The following is a 13,249-nucleotide window of genomic DNA, read 5'->3' as shown; positions in this document are numbered from 1 at the left end:
GGTCTTTATTTTTTTAAAGATTTTATTTATTTACCTGACAGAGACACAGCGAGAGAGGAAGCACAAGCAGGGGGAGTGGGAGAGGGAGAAGCAGGCTTCCTGTGGAGCAGGGAGCCCGATGCAGGGCTTGATCCCAGGACACCGAGATCATGACCTGAGCCGACAGCAGACGCTGAACGACTGAGCCACCCAGGGGCCCCGAGTCTTTATTTTATACTGGAAGTTTGTACCTCTTGATCACCTTCACCTATTTTACCAACCCCCAACACTCCTTCCTACCCCTCCCCGGCAACCACCCGATCTGTTCTCTGTATCTATGCGTTTTTGTTTGTTCACTGGTTTTTTAGATTGCACGGTAAGTGAAATTATATGGTATGTGTTTCTGACTTACTGCACTCAGAATACCCTCAGGTTCCACTCATGTTGTTACAAGATTTCCTTCTTTTTAGTGGCTAAGTAGTAGTGCAGCCTATGCACACACATGGGCGTGTGTCTGTGTGTAGCTCACTTCCTCTTTACCCACTCATCCAGCCATGGACACTGAGGTTGCTTCCATGTCTTGGCTCTTGTAAATGCTGCTGCAATGAACAGGAGAGCACAGACCTCTTTTCAAATCCGTGCTTTTTCTTTGAATACCCAGAAGTGGAATTACTGGATCGTGGGGTAGTGCTATTTTTAATGTTTTGAGGAACCCCTATACTGTCTTCCACAGCGGCTGCACCAATTTGCATTCCCACCAACAGTGGACAAGGGTTCCCTTTTCTCCGCATCCTCACCAGCATCCTCACCAACATTCGGTATTTCTTGTCCTTTGATAATAGCCATTCTGACAGGTGTGAGGTGGTAATCTCACTGTCGTTTTTATTTAAATTTCCCTGATGATTAGTGATACTGAGCACCTTTTCAGTTGCCTGTGGCCATCCACAGATCGTCTTTGAAAAAACCTCTATTCAGATCCTCTGCCCATTTGTTAATCAGATTGGGGTTTTTTTTTTTTTTGCTATTGAGTTGTATGAAATCATTACATTTTAGCTATTATACCGTCATCGAATACACGATTTCCAAATATTTTCTCCTATTCCAGAGGCTGCCTTCTTGGTGTGGCGATGGTTTTCTTTACTGTGCGGAAGCTCTGAAGTTTGACGTAGTCCCATTTGTTTATTTTCGCTTTTGTTGCCAAGGCCTTTGGAGTCAGTTCCAAAGAAATTACTGCCAACGCCCATGTCAAAGAACTTACTGTTTTCTTCCAGGAGTTTGAGGATTTCTGGTCTTATATTGGTCTTTAATCCATTTTGAGTTGATTTTTCTGTTTGGTGTAAGCTTGTGGCCCAGTTTTTCCAGCACCATTTATTGCAGAGACCATCCTTTCTTCATCGTTTATTCTTCCTCTTGCATCACAAAGCCACTCCCCATAGATCCATGGGTTTATTTCTGGGCTCTCTATTCTGTTCCACTGATGCATGTGTCTGCTTTTATGTCAATACCCTGTTTTGATTAATACAGTTTTGTGATATAGCTTGAAATCAGGGAGCGTGATGCCTTCAGCTTTTTCTTAAGATTGCTTTGGCTATTTGGTATCTTCTGTGGCCCCATAAATTTTTAGGATTCTTCTAATTCCGAAAAATGCTGCTGGAATTAGGAAATGGATAGGAATTCCACTGAATCTATCGATTGCTTTGGGTAACGTGGCTACTTTAACAATGTCAATTCTTTCAACCCATGAGCACAGAAAATCTTTCCATTTAGTTGTCAAATTTAATTTCTTCTTCAGTGTGTTATGGTTTTCAGTATACAGGTCTTTCACCTCCTTGGTCAAATTTATTCCTAAGCATTTTCTTTTTGGTGCAATTTTATAAATGGGACTGTTTTCATCTTTGAGTGTGTTGTTAGTATATGAAAATGCAACCGATTTTTATATGACGATTTTGTACCCTGCAACTTTACTGAATTTGTTGATTAGTGCTATGAAGTTTCTTTTGGTGGAGTATTTAGGGTTTTCTATGTAAAATCCTGTCATCCACAACTCGTGCTGGTTTATACCTCTTTCCAGTTTAGATGCCTTTTATTTCTCTTTCTTGCCTACTCTGCTCTGCTCAGAAATCCTAATTTCTAACACTATGCTGAATAAACGTGGGGAGAGTGGGCATCCTGGTCTTGATCCTGATGTTAAAGGAAAATTTCAGCTTTTCACTGTTGAGTATAAGGTTATACTTACATATATAAGTGGAGGGGGTTGACTTGTCATGTTTAGTCTTTATTATATTGAACTATGTTCCCTCTTTGCCCATATTGTTGACAGTTTTGTCAAATGCTTTTTCTGCAGCTATTGATAGTATTTTTTTTTTAGCTTTCTCTTTTATCCAGACATATCCATAGTACTTACAGCATCTGTACATAGACAATTTGTACCCACACAAGAGTCTGACATTAATTACTATTCATCATTCCCTAAAAAGGGAGAGGGGCTCGGGAAGGGGCCTAATGGGTGTACTAGACTATCTTCATGGGATCGTTGTAAGCAAACCCCTAACATGACAGTGGTGTGTCCTATAATACTTGAAAACAGGTATAGAACCACCAGGTTACTAATACTGTTAGTGCCTTTCTGATTGACTGGAGACCATGTTTTATAACTAAGCTTAATATCTGGCAATACACTTTCCCCATCAAAAACAGCTAGGAAAGTCCAACACTGTGAGAGCTGGCTATGGCCCCGTGCTCATCTCGCACTGGCTGGTGTTTAATGTAGCATTTAATGCAGCATTTTCCCTGCTAATTCACTCCAGGAACTAGAATTCCACAACATTCAGTACTGCTTCTCGTGAAACTACTAGGACTTATCCTAGCTTCAGATCCTCCGAGCAACTCTTCATGGCCAACCCTTTCCTCCCTTGAGGTCCGAGGAGGCATATGGCCCACTGTGGCTGAACCTTAGAAGAACAGGTCAAACTTTCAGGCCTGTGCCGACTCAGATGCTCCTGGCGCCGGGACTGGGGGAAAGGGCCCTGGTGTAGTGGAAATGCAGCAGAGAGGATACGCTGGCTTCAAGGTTGCTCCACGGGAAGCCTTCAAGTCTGGAAAAACTGCTGTAGTAGTTGGGTCAGCTGAGCCAGAGATGGTTGCTGGACTAGACCAAGGTGCCCCTCCTGGGACCTCTGCTGTGGGACTGAGCACGTCTGTGACCGCTGTGGAGCCGCAGGAGGGCAGGCAGGCACAGCCTGACCCACGAGCAGAGTGCACAGTACCATGACCACCCCCCAAGCTCCAGGAGCAGCTACTAATGTAATCACTAATCACCAAGTTGCTGACCTTGAGAAAATCTTATGCGTCCTGAACGAATGTCGTTACTGCAGCCGTCTGGGTTCTGTTTTGTGGCATACTAGATGGAATCTGGACCATGCTTCCAGCTATGACATCCTCATAGTGTCATACAGTGGGGCTCTAAGAGCGCTCTGTGTCCGACTGGAAGGAGGGGTTTATTGACGGTGCCAGCTCAGTACATTCTGTTGACGCTGATTTGATGGACTTTGTAAAGTCTGCTGTTGAATCATATGCTGAATGTGCCAAGGTGTCCAGTATTCATTCCACTTTAATTTCAGGTAGTGTGAATAACCTGGTCCTTAATATTTATAGGTACAAGTTGCTGGAATTTAGATGAGTTTCCAGAAGAAAGGTGACTGGAATCAAAATTCAACCCAGGGCCAGATTGTTGTAAAAACATCTGCAGCCCTTAACCATGGGCCATTTGAAGTCTGTTCTTCAATCTTTCTTAGTTCTTCTTGGGGCTGGTGAGTATTGGCCTCTGTCATCTGTGTCTGTTGCTCCAACTGGTCTTTCAGGTGCTGCATGGCTCGTAATTGAGCTAAAGACTGAGACGAGTCTTAAGGAGCTGGTACATGTGCAGCTTGAGACATCACCGGCTGTACTGAAGACGGACTAAACAATGACCTCCTTTGTTACCATCTTTTCAGGAGCTGCTCTATGGTGTCTGGGAGGAGCGCAAGTGTCTGCTGGGTCTCTGTTGGTGTCGAGGAAGGGTCTGAGACTGCTGTGTGAGATGATTTTCTTGAGCTCTGGAAGGAAGCAGAAGGGGTTGGGCTGTAATCAAACCTTTCCAATGCTTCCTTGAGGCTTGACTAGGTCTATACAATTATCAAACCCAGAATCTTGGCTTTTGTCAGCAGCTGTCTCAGGAAGAGACTCTTCAATGCCAAGTACTCATCATATTGCAGCCCTAACTTCTGCATAATTTAGGATGATGTGAGTACCAGCAATAAACTCTGGCCTTGAATTCCACTGAAGATCAATGATACAATGAGTCTGAAGCCAAATCCACTGTGGTCCTTTGTTCAGGAACCCATAACAACATGATATGCTTTTCCTATACTGCATTAAGTGCTCATGACGTTTTTGGCAAATGTTCTGGACCATCACCTGATAATCATACCTGAGTGTTCACATAACTTCAAATGTCCTATCATAGGTAGTTCCTTGTGACCTAGCAATAAAATTCTAAACTATGTCTAGATGTCTAAAACTCTTCATTAAGCTCTTCAACAGTACACATCCTTGATGAACTAAATTGTGGCTAATCTGACAGCTACAATACAATCTTGATCATCTTAGGGCCTGTATGTGTCTTGTATAGTTTCTTTGAAACCATTCTGTGAATTGGATACATTGTTTAGTGATTTGAGATTTCCTATAAATTATACATATTCATAAGTACATGACTCCTTTGGTCTACTGCTCCTCAAAGCATATGACAACAGAATTCTGATTTTAAATATTCAAGTGTTAATGAATCACTTTCCAGCAGAGGGGTAGAGAATATTTTTTTATACCAGTGAATGTTCCCTCTCTGGGATAAAATACTTTGATCCACAAGATCAAATGGTAAATATTAAAGTAATGAGGTTATATTCTCTGACACAAATAATATGCTTCCATCAGTCATGATGGCTTAAAAACAAAAACATCAAAAGCCTCAAACATTGTGTAAATTCTTCATTATTGAGGAACGTAGGTTTCCAGTCCTGTCAAATGTCATTGGCGTCTGACTCTGCAGTGATTTGTTTTCAGTAAAAAAAAAAAAAAATCAGTGCTCTTCTGCAGAACAGATTTCCTCTTATTCTCAGTGGAACTCTCTGGGCTTCCTGGATCTGGATGTCTGTTCCTTCCCGAGGTTAGGGAAGTTGTTACTTCTTCTTGAAATGTTTTCTGCTTTTTCTTCCTCCTTCTGTGACTCCTATAATGTGAAAGTTATTCTGCTTGATGTTGTCCCATTGGCCCCTTAAGCTATTTTTACTTTTTAAAATTCTGTTTTCAGAGCACCTGGGCGGCTCATTCAGTTAAGTGTCGGACTCTTGATTTCGGCTCAAGTCATGATTCTTAGGGTCATGAGACTGAGCCCCGTGTTGGGCTCTGCGCTGAGTGTGGAGCCTGCTTAAGATTCTCCCTCTCCGTCTACCCCCACCCCTGCTCACACACATGCGCTCTCTAAAAAAAAAAAAAATTCTTTTTTGCTATTGGCTGAACCCTACTACCCTGTCTTCCACATTACTGATTTTTCTTCTGCTTCATCTAGTCTGTTGTTGGAACCCCTCCAGTGTATTTTTTAATTGTTGTTGTATTCTCCAGCTCTGTGAAGTTGTCTGGTACCTTCTTATACTTTCTACCTCTTTACTGAAGTTCTTGCTGTGTTCATTCCTCTCGCAAGTTCGGTGAACATTTTTATAACCATCACTTTGATTTCTTTATTAGGTAAATTAACACCATTTCATAACAGTTCTTCTTCTGATATTTTATCTTGTTCTTTTATTTGGAACACACTCTTGTTTCTTCATTTTGCTTGACTCTGTGTTGGTTTCCTCCTCTAGCTCTTGGTGGTGACATGAACCTTTGTGGTCTAAGCAGCCTGACTTACTCTTGACAGGTCCCAGTTGTTGAGGGAGTGCCAAGTCCTGTGAGTGTTCCAGAGGAAGGGATCTCAGTTTGCTCTTAGTTTCACGCAGAAGAGAAGCTAGAATAGAAGCTAGGACCCTCAGGCAGCATGCTTTTAAGGTATGCAAATATACAGTCTTTTGGAACCACCATAAACCCTGCTGGTCTACAGACCAGGCATCCTGGAAGTGTCCCCTAGGAAACTGTTGGAAAAATCAGGGCTCCAGCTGAGTGTAGGAGCTCCTTTCTGGAAGGTACTGGTGAGCTTTAGCAAGGCCAACAGAGCCCAAAGATGGCATCTCCTGGACCCTGTTCCCTGAGAACAAAATCCTGAAGCCCCTGAGGCTGAATTCTAGGACAAATAAATAGGTCTTTTTCACAGGAAGACTGGAGAGTGTTTCAGACTGCTGTCTCTGCAGTACCCTAGGGACAGTAGTCTGCCAAGAAGATTGTTTCAGACCCTTGGGCGCCTAGCTCTGGCGGGGACTTGGGGGTGCCATCACCCACTAGCAGGTTAGAGGGAGAGTACAAAAGTGGTGCCCACCAGTGCCTGTGTCCCAGGACAGATTCCCATTAGGCTCCTGCCCCTTGGGCAGATGCTTTAAGACGAGAAATGAAGTCTCCTCCACAGATGGCCTAAGCACTTTTCACACTGTTGCTTTTTGCACAGGGTCCTGTGGTCAGTCTTTGCATGAACGCTTAAAGAGCAAAATCTGTTCCCTACCACTGTACTGTTCTCCTATGTATAAGCTCCACTGGCTTTCAAAGCTAGGCATTTTGGGGACTCATCTCTCTGGTGTAGGTCCCAAGCGTGGGGGTGCCTGACTTGGGGCACAAACTCCTTGCTCCTCCGAGGCAAAACTCCGTATTTGTGATATCCTTCCCGACTGCTGGTCCTCACACTAGGGGTGGGGTTTTATGTGAGATCCTGTCTCTGTTACAGAAGAGCTGTTGAGTTAGTTTTCAGGTCTTTTTCAGAGGGAACACTTTCACCTGTAGCTGTTGATTTGCTCTGTCTGTGGGAGGAGTGGAGTTCAGGGTCTTCCTACACTGCCATCTTGAACCACTTCCCAGTGGTAATTGAGTATATACCTTTTTAATATTCAGTGTGATGAAATACAAAGCACACAGTACTTACACTGCAACCAAAGTATGATGGTTGCCTCAAGGAAAGGCACTTGTGTGACTGAGTTGGGAGCTGGCCTAGATACTTTTTCGTGAAATACCATTTTTATTTAAAAGACAAACTATGGTTACTGAGACTTAAGTAGTTGGCAGATTTTATCCCCCCCCCGCCCAAAAGTGAAAAAAGCAAGCCTATCACTTCAAGAAAAATAACTGCCAATAAACAACTTTCACGTGCCAATTAAAATTTTGGAAAATTTGTTATCTACACTGTGAGCTTGACAGCTTCCCAGTTCTTAAAGATTTTTTATATTACACAATAAAATGGCAACATCTGAAAGATCTATGCAGCTTGGTGAGCCAACATTATCTAAAGGACCAATCTGGCTAAAAGATCCACTTACAGTGCAATGGACTTTAAGAGTAATCTAATCAGATTCCACATTGCAAGTGAACTTCAACAAACCACACCTTGGCAGGTTTTGATGTAGTATTAAACAAGACCACAGACAATTATCTGCAAAGTCTATTATAAAGTACTCCTTCCTTTTCCAACTACAAATCTATGTGAGGCCACATTTTCTCCATATATTTCAAAGCAACACCTCACAACGGACTGAAAGTAAAAGCAGATATGAAATAAACAACTTCATTTAGAGAGACTAATAAAAACATAAAAACAATGCCACTCCTCTTGGTAAACATATTTTGCTTAGAAAACTGTGGTTGTTCATAAATATTTTAAACACTCTCAGTTTTAATTACTGATATGGTAAATCAATGATATAAACCATATTAACAAAACTTCCTCAAGGTCCTCAGTAACTTTTAAGCACGGAAAAGGGTCCAGGGATAAAAACGGCTAATCAGGGGATAGGAAAACTCACAACACTTAAGATTCACCAACTTTTGCCCTACAGACAACGTTCTTTGGATAAAACGTGTTTGTGGGAATTGCAACATCATGACAGAGTCCAGGCACACCTCAGAGATATTGTGGATTTGGTTCCAGACCACTGCAATAAAGTGAATCCAAAGAATTCTGTGGTTTCCCAGTGAATATTAAGAATCGTGTTTACACTATACTGTAGTTCACTAAGTGTGACACAGCGTTGTCTAAAAAAGGCTAACCATTACCTGAGCTTTCAGAGTCTTAATCACTGATCACCAAACACATAGTATGAGAATCCTCAAAATGTGACAGAGGCACAAAGTGAGCAAATGCTATTGGAAAAATGGTGGCAACAGACTTGCTTGACACAGGGCTGCACAAACCTTCAATTTGTTTAAAAAACGAAAACAAAAAACGCAGTATCTGCAAAGTGCAATAAAACAAGGGATGGCTGTATAACTAATAACAAGAGCCTCGTAGTGCCCTGTACCCCCCACACCCCCGCCCAAATAGGCTGAATGATACCTTCCTAGTTTAGAACTGATTTTTTGTTCCAGTTGTCTTTTCTTGGTTTTCCTTTCAAGAAGCTCCTTCTTCTTTTGTCTAAGTGCATTGTCTTTGTGTTCTAGATGTCTGTTTCTCTCACATAGGGCAATCAACCCTGCTTCCACTGCTTGCAATTTTCTATTAATCTCCTATAAAATAATCAAAATTATTGTTTTAAAAACAGTTCTAAAGTATTACAAATTCAGTTTATTCTTTTTTAATAGTCAACCAACCTTTAGCTGTTCTTCTAAGTGTCTTCTTTGCTCTAGATCCACAGTGACTGTGAGAAACTGGGCTACTTTTAGGGATGTGTTACTAGAAATAACTTTATCTGAATAAAAGGAAGTTTTCACCACATACTTTTCTTCTGCTGTATACATTTGCTTTAACCGGGTTTCTTTTATTACCTGTCACAGAAGTCAAACAATGTCAAACAAATGTTAGTGTACATCTAATAGTAATTAAAATATTTTTAAAAGGACCGAAGCATTGGAAAATATAGATCAAGTGAATTTTAGAAGGTCAAAACAGATGTACTTTTTTTTTTTTTCTAAAAGGGTGGCTGATACACTTTAGGTTATTATTTTGGAGAACACTAAAGAAGAGAGAAGGGAGAAAACCCAAACAACTATAGCAAAGGTGGCTATTTTTCTACTTGACTATATAGTCTCTCCCAAGTAAGTGTACTTTTGTTGGAGTTTTGTTGGGCCTACAGAAGAGATACCAGGAAACAGCTGCCCAGGACACAGAACTTCGGTAGCTCAACTAAGTCATTTATTCTCTCACCTTCCCTCAGTTATACTGTTCACAGATACATAGTCATACTTAATTCCTGTATATTTGGAAGAATACTTAATGCAAACACTTTAAGGATCCCAATTTTTTTTTTTTTTTGCCTTTTTTTGGAGAGCTTGTCTCTCAAGAACTGAAACAAAAAGTTCGAAAAACTAAAGCACATTCTAAACACAATAACATTATGTATTTCTGAATAGTAATTAAGAGTAGGCTTTCTTTCCTTTTTTTTTTAAGATTTTATTTATTTGACAGAGAGAGACACAGCAAAGAGGAAACGCAAGTAGGGGGAGTGGGAGAGGGAGAAGCAGACTCCCCGCCGAGCAGGGAGCCCGATGTGGGGCTCGATCCCAGGACCCTGGGATCATGACCTGAGCCGAAGGCAGAGGCTTAACGACTGAGCCACCCAGGTGCCCCGAAGAGTAGGCTTTCATATATGGTTTTTCCTGATCTCTGAAGCTTCACTACCTATACTCTTGTGGCTTGTTTCTATCCAGAAGTTTATAGTCTAAGTGAAGAGAAAGACCTATTTAAGCACACTTAAGTTTAACAGGGTATAATCTGGCATCCACAAATTGCTGAATAATTTGGAATGAAGGAAAAGCTAGAAGACGTTAGGCTACTCAAGTTCTAATAAATTTAAATTGACAGACACAGTGAGGTAAGGGCACTCCCAACAAAAAGGACATCATGACCTAAGGCTGGCAGCAGACAATTTAACCAAAGGGGAGAGTCCTAGAAATTAATGAGGGCAAGTCCATAAATGGTCTTGTCCTCTTTTCTAAATGACAGAAGAGAGGTACACCCACATGGAGAGTCCTAATATTCATTTCCTCAAATGTTCCCCGTCATGTCATTTTTAATCAATGACACATGCAACTTTTACTATAATTAGCTTGGTGGAGTTTTGTTTTTGTTTTGCAAAATGGGTTGCTAATCAGCCCTCATTTCTATCTTCTGTCAGTGAAGTATAAAGAGTCCCTAAATTACAAATGAATAGTCCTAGGGATACTGGTAACACTAGGTGTTAAAATTTTAAAAACACATTTTCTAATAAATTCAATATAACAACTAGTAGTTGGGTCTCTAACTGGGTCCTAGATGCTTACAAGTGAAAAAACACGCAAACTGGTGTTATAGAAAAACCTATTTTGGATGAAGAGATTTCTTTCCTTTTTCTGCTTGTGATAGAAGCAATGAATTTAGTGTGAGAGTCTTGGAGATTACTTGTATGAGGAGGAGAGAGCTCCCAGCATCAGCAGAATAGAGGAACTACGAGTGTGTGCTGTGCTAGCCAGGAGAAGAGGTCCTATGAAGGGAGATAATCTTCAGGGGCAGCTTTAAGAAAGGAAGGGCTTGGGGCGCCTGGGTGGCTCAGTTGGTTAAGCAACTGCCTTCGGCTCAGGTCATGATCCTGGAGTCCCGGGATCAAGTCCCGCATCGGGCTCCCTGCTCAGTGAGGAGCTTGCTTCTCCCTCCGACCCTCCCCCCTCTCATGTACTCTCTCTCAAATAAATAAAATCTTTAAAAAAAAGAAAAAAAGGAAGGGCTTACCAAAACAGTTCTATATCCCAGCCTACCATTCTAACCTATAATTTCTCTGAGAAATAATCTAGACTACAAGAATTTAAATGATTAAACCATTAATAAAATGTCTCAAGAGATTTGTCAAGCAATACAGAATGAGGTCAGAGTGCCAGGTGTCTCTTTTCAGACTTCAAATGTATTCAATAAATACAAATATAAAGCATTTACTCTAGGTAACTCCACATCACTTATACCCATCATAGAGTATTAGTCAATAGTCACTGTTCTGTGTATATTAAAAATGTAAAATACAAAGAATTTCTGTGTGGTTAAAAAAACAGAATGACCTACTTCTTTAAATATCTCTTAATTTTTGCTTGATTTTTTTTATGCTAAGAAGTTTCAGCAAAATGAGGTTCTGGTACTGATTCAGTACTTTCTTACCCGTTCAATTCTTTCTCTGGTCCTTTCAGTTCCTACCGGAACTTCATGAATATGATAATGGCAGCAAAGGAAACTCATGACCGGATCAGGTGCATCAAATAACTCTCGCAAGTAAGAGAAAAATCCATACTGTCTGAAACGAAAAGCATTTACTAGATTTTTCTTAAAAAAAAAATCATTCACAGAAATCTGATAGTTAATGAGTGGCAAATAATAAAATATAATAGTACAGCAAAAATGTGTATTTTAAAATCACTTAATATTAAGTGATTAATGTTGAGACTTATTTCCTTGTCAGGAAAGCTTAATATATTCATGATTACAAACTTTATAATCTCTTTTGTTTCTTGCATTGCTTTTATACTTAGGATGTTTACTTACATTCAGAATTAAGATGTTCACTTATAGCTGTTTTATAACTGCAAATTTTCTATTTAGTGCTTCTGAAAATTACTTCTGCATTATGAAGTGATGATTTGTTTTACTTTCCCAATACCTAACCAACTATTTTAATATCTTTCATTAAACAGTCCAATATTATTCCACTGATCTGAAACATTACCACTATATAGTATTTCATGGTTTGTCTGTTCCTAGATTTTTCCTTATTTTAGACCTAAGTAGAGATCCTAAAAGGGAATCATATAGCCTCTAACATTTATGTGAGAGATAAAATATACTTAAGAGCTAAATGAATATTGATTAACCAAAGTAACAGGTTAATTCTAAAAATATTTTCGAGACTTACTTTAGCTCATTCAGAGATCTTGAAGGTGCTCTGTCTGCATATGAGCTCTCAGGAGCAATAACAGCATTTACTCTTAATTTTTTATTGTCACGAATCTGAATAGAAGGGAAAGAAAATATTTTAATTACCATATATGATCAATCAAAATGATTTTTAAAGTTATATTCCTACGGGTATTCATAAGATGATCAGAACCTGGGTATTTAATGGTACTTTCAAGAAAATTTTTTAGTGTGGTAATGACACTGTAATTACATGTTTTTATAGAAATAATTTATCAGTGAAAATAGTAAAAGAAATATGTTCTAACAGTTAGGGAAGCAGTAATACCAAAACTTTCAGAAAATAGGAGGAAGTGCAACAGCCATTTCCCAAATCATTTTATGATTCCAGCATAATCCTGATACCAAAACCTGACAAAAACAATATCCCTAATGAATACACATGCAAAAATCCTTTACAAAATATATTAGTACACAGAAACTTTTTTTCCCAAAAACTTTGCATTTAATAAGTATCAAATTTTTAAATATATTTATATTTTGATCAATTACATAAATTAATTTAAACTCAATACAGAAGAAATTTAGCACAGCTTTAAGAAAATAAAATTTTAAATTTATTTATTTTGGTTGCAAAGATGTATATGACAGTGTGATCGGTATGACTTTCAAGCATAAAAATATATAGAAAAATTCTAAGGCAACCAACTGCAGGAATATGAAAATTTGATCTAATGGAATTGACCCCTGTCCCTCAAACCAGCCTCCTATTCCCAAACATTCTAAGCTCCTCTGGGGAAGGCACTTGCTGGTGGTGGTGGTTAGAAAGTGATCGCCAGCTTGTGTAAGTTTCATTACTTTTACTTTTGTCCTGTGTGACAGTACAGACTAAAACATACACTCCCCCCCCTTCATTATTACAATAATATGATCTCAGATTTTCACAATTTTGGGGGGTCCCATTATGGTAGAGTTTTGCTGTTACATTAGGATAAAATCTTGTGAGGAAATTGCAATGAAAATGCAACTTCAAGAAAAAAAAAGATTTAAAATTTTAAATATTTGTTTATTTTTCTTTGTGTATTATCTATAGTGGTTGATGGTACAATATGTGAACAGTACACATGACCAAGTAGAGTTTATTCCAGAAATGCAAGACTGATGGAAGGTTTCAATCTAATTTATAGCAACAGAATAAACTACAAAAGCCATATGATCATGCCAATAGAT

General features: G+C 39.5%; 1 protein-coding gene and 1 pseudogene across 4 annotated transcripts in view; both read right to left on the bottom strand.

Annotated features, from left to right (window-relative positions):
* SMC5 (structural maintenance of chromosomes 5) overlaps positions 1-13,249 on the bottom strand; it is a 91,351-nt gene that overhangs the window by 24,518 nt on the left and 53,584 nt on the right. For all 4 annotated transcript variants that reach the window (XM_081802824.1, XM_031023944.2, XM_006729498.3 and 1 more), the window contains 4 exons: positions 12,018-12,112; positions 11,270-11,402; positions 8,740-8,913; positions 8,486-8,655 (listed from right to left, as the gene is read on the bottom strand). In XM_081802824.1, the coding sequence (XP_081658950.1) occupies positions 8,486-8,655; positions 8,740-8,913; positions 11,270-11,402; positions 12,018-12,112 (572 nt within the window). The remainder of the gene's footprint in view (positions 1-8,485; positions 8,656-8,739; positions 8,914-11,269; positions 11,403-12,017; positions 12,113-13,249) is intronic.
* On the bottom strand, positions 785-4,431 carry LOC145717178 (circadian locomoter output cycles protein kaput pseudogene; annotated as a pseudogene).

This window comes from Leptonychotes weddellii, chromosome 14, assembly GCF_054177405.1.
Source record: "Leptonychotes weddellii isolate Sample4059 chromosome 14, ASM5417740v2, whole genome shotgun sequence".
Lineage (NCBI taxonomy): Eukaryota > Metazoa > Chordata > Mammalia > Carnivora > Phocidae > Leptonychotes > Leptonychotes weddellii.
Note: the sequence above shows the minus strand (reverse complement) of the source record. Positions and strands in the feature narration are given on the sequence as shown.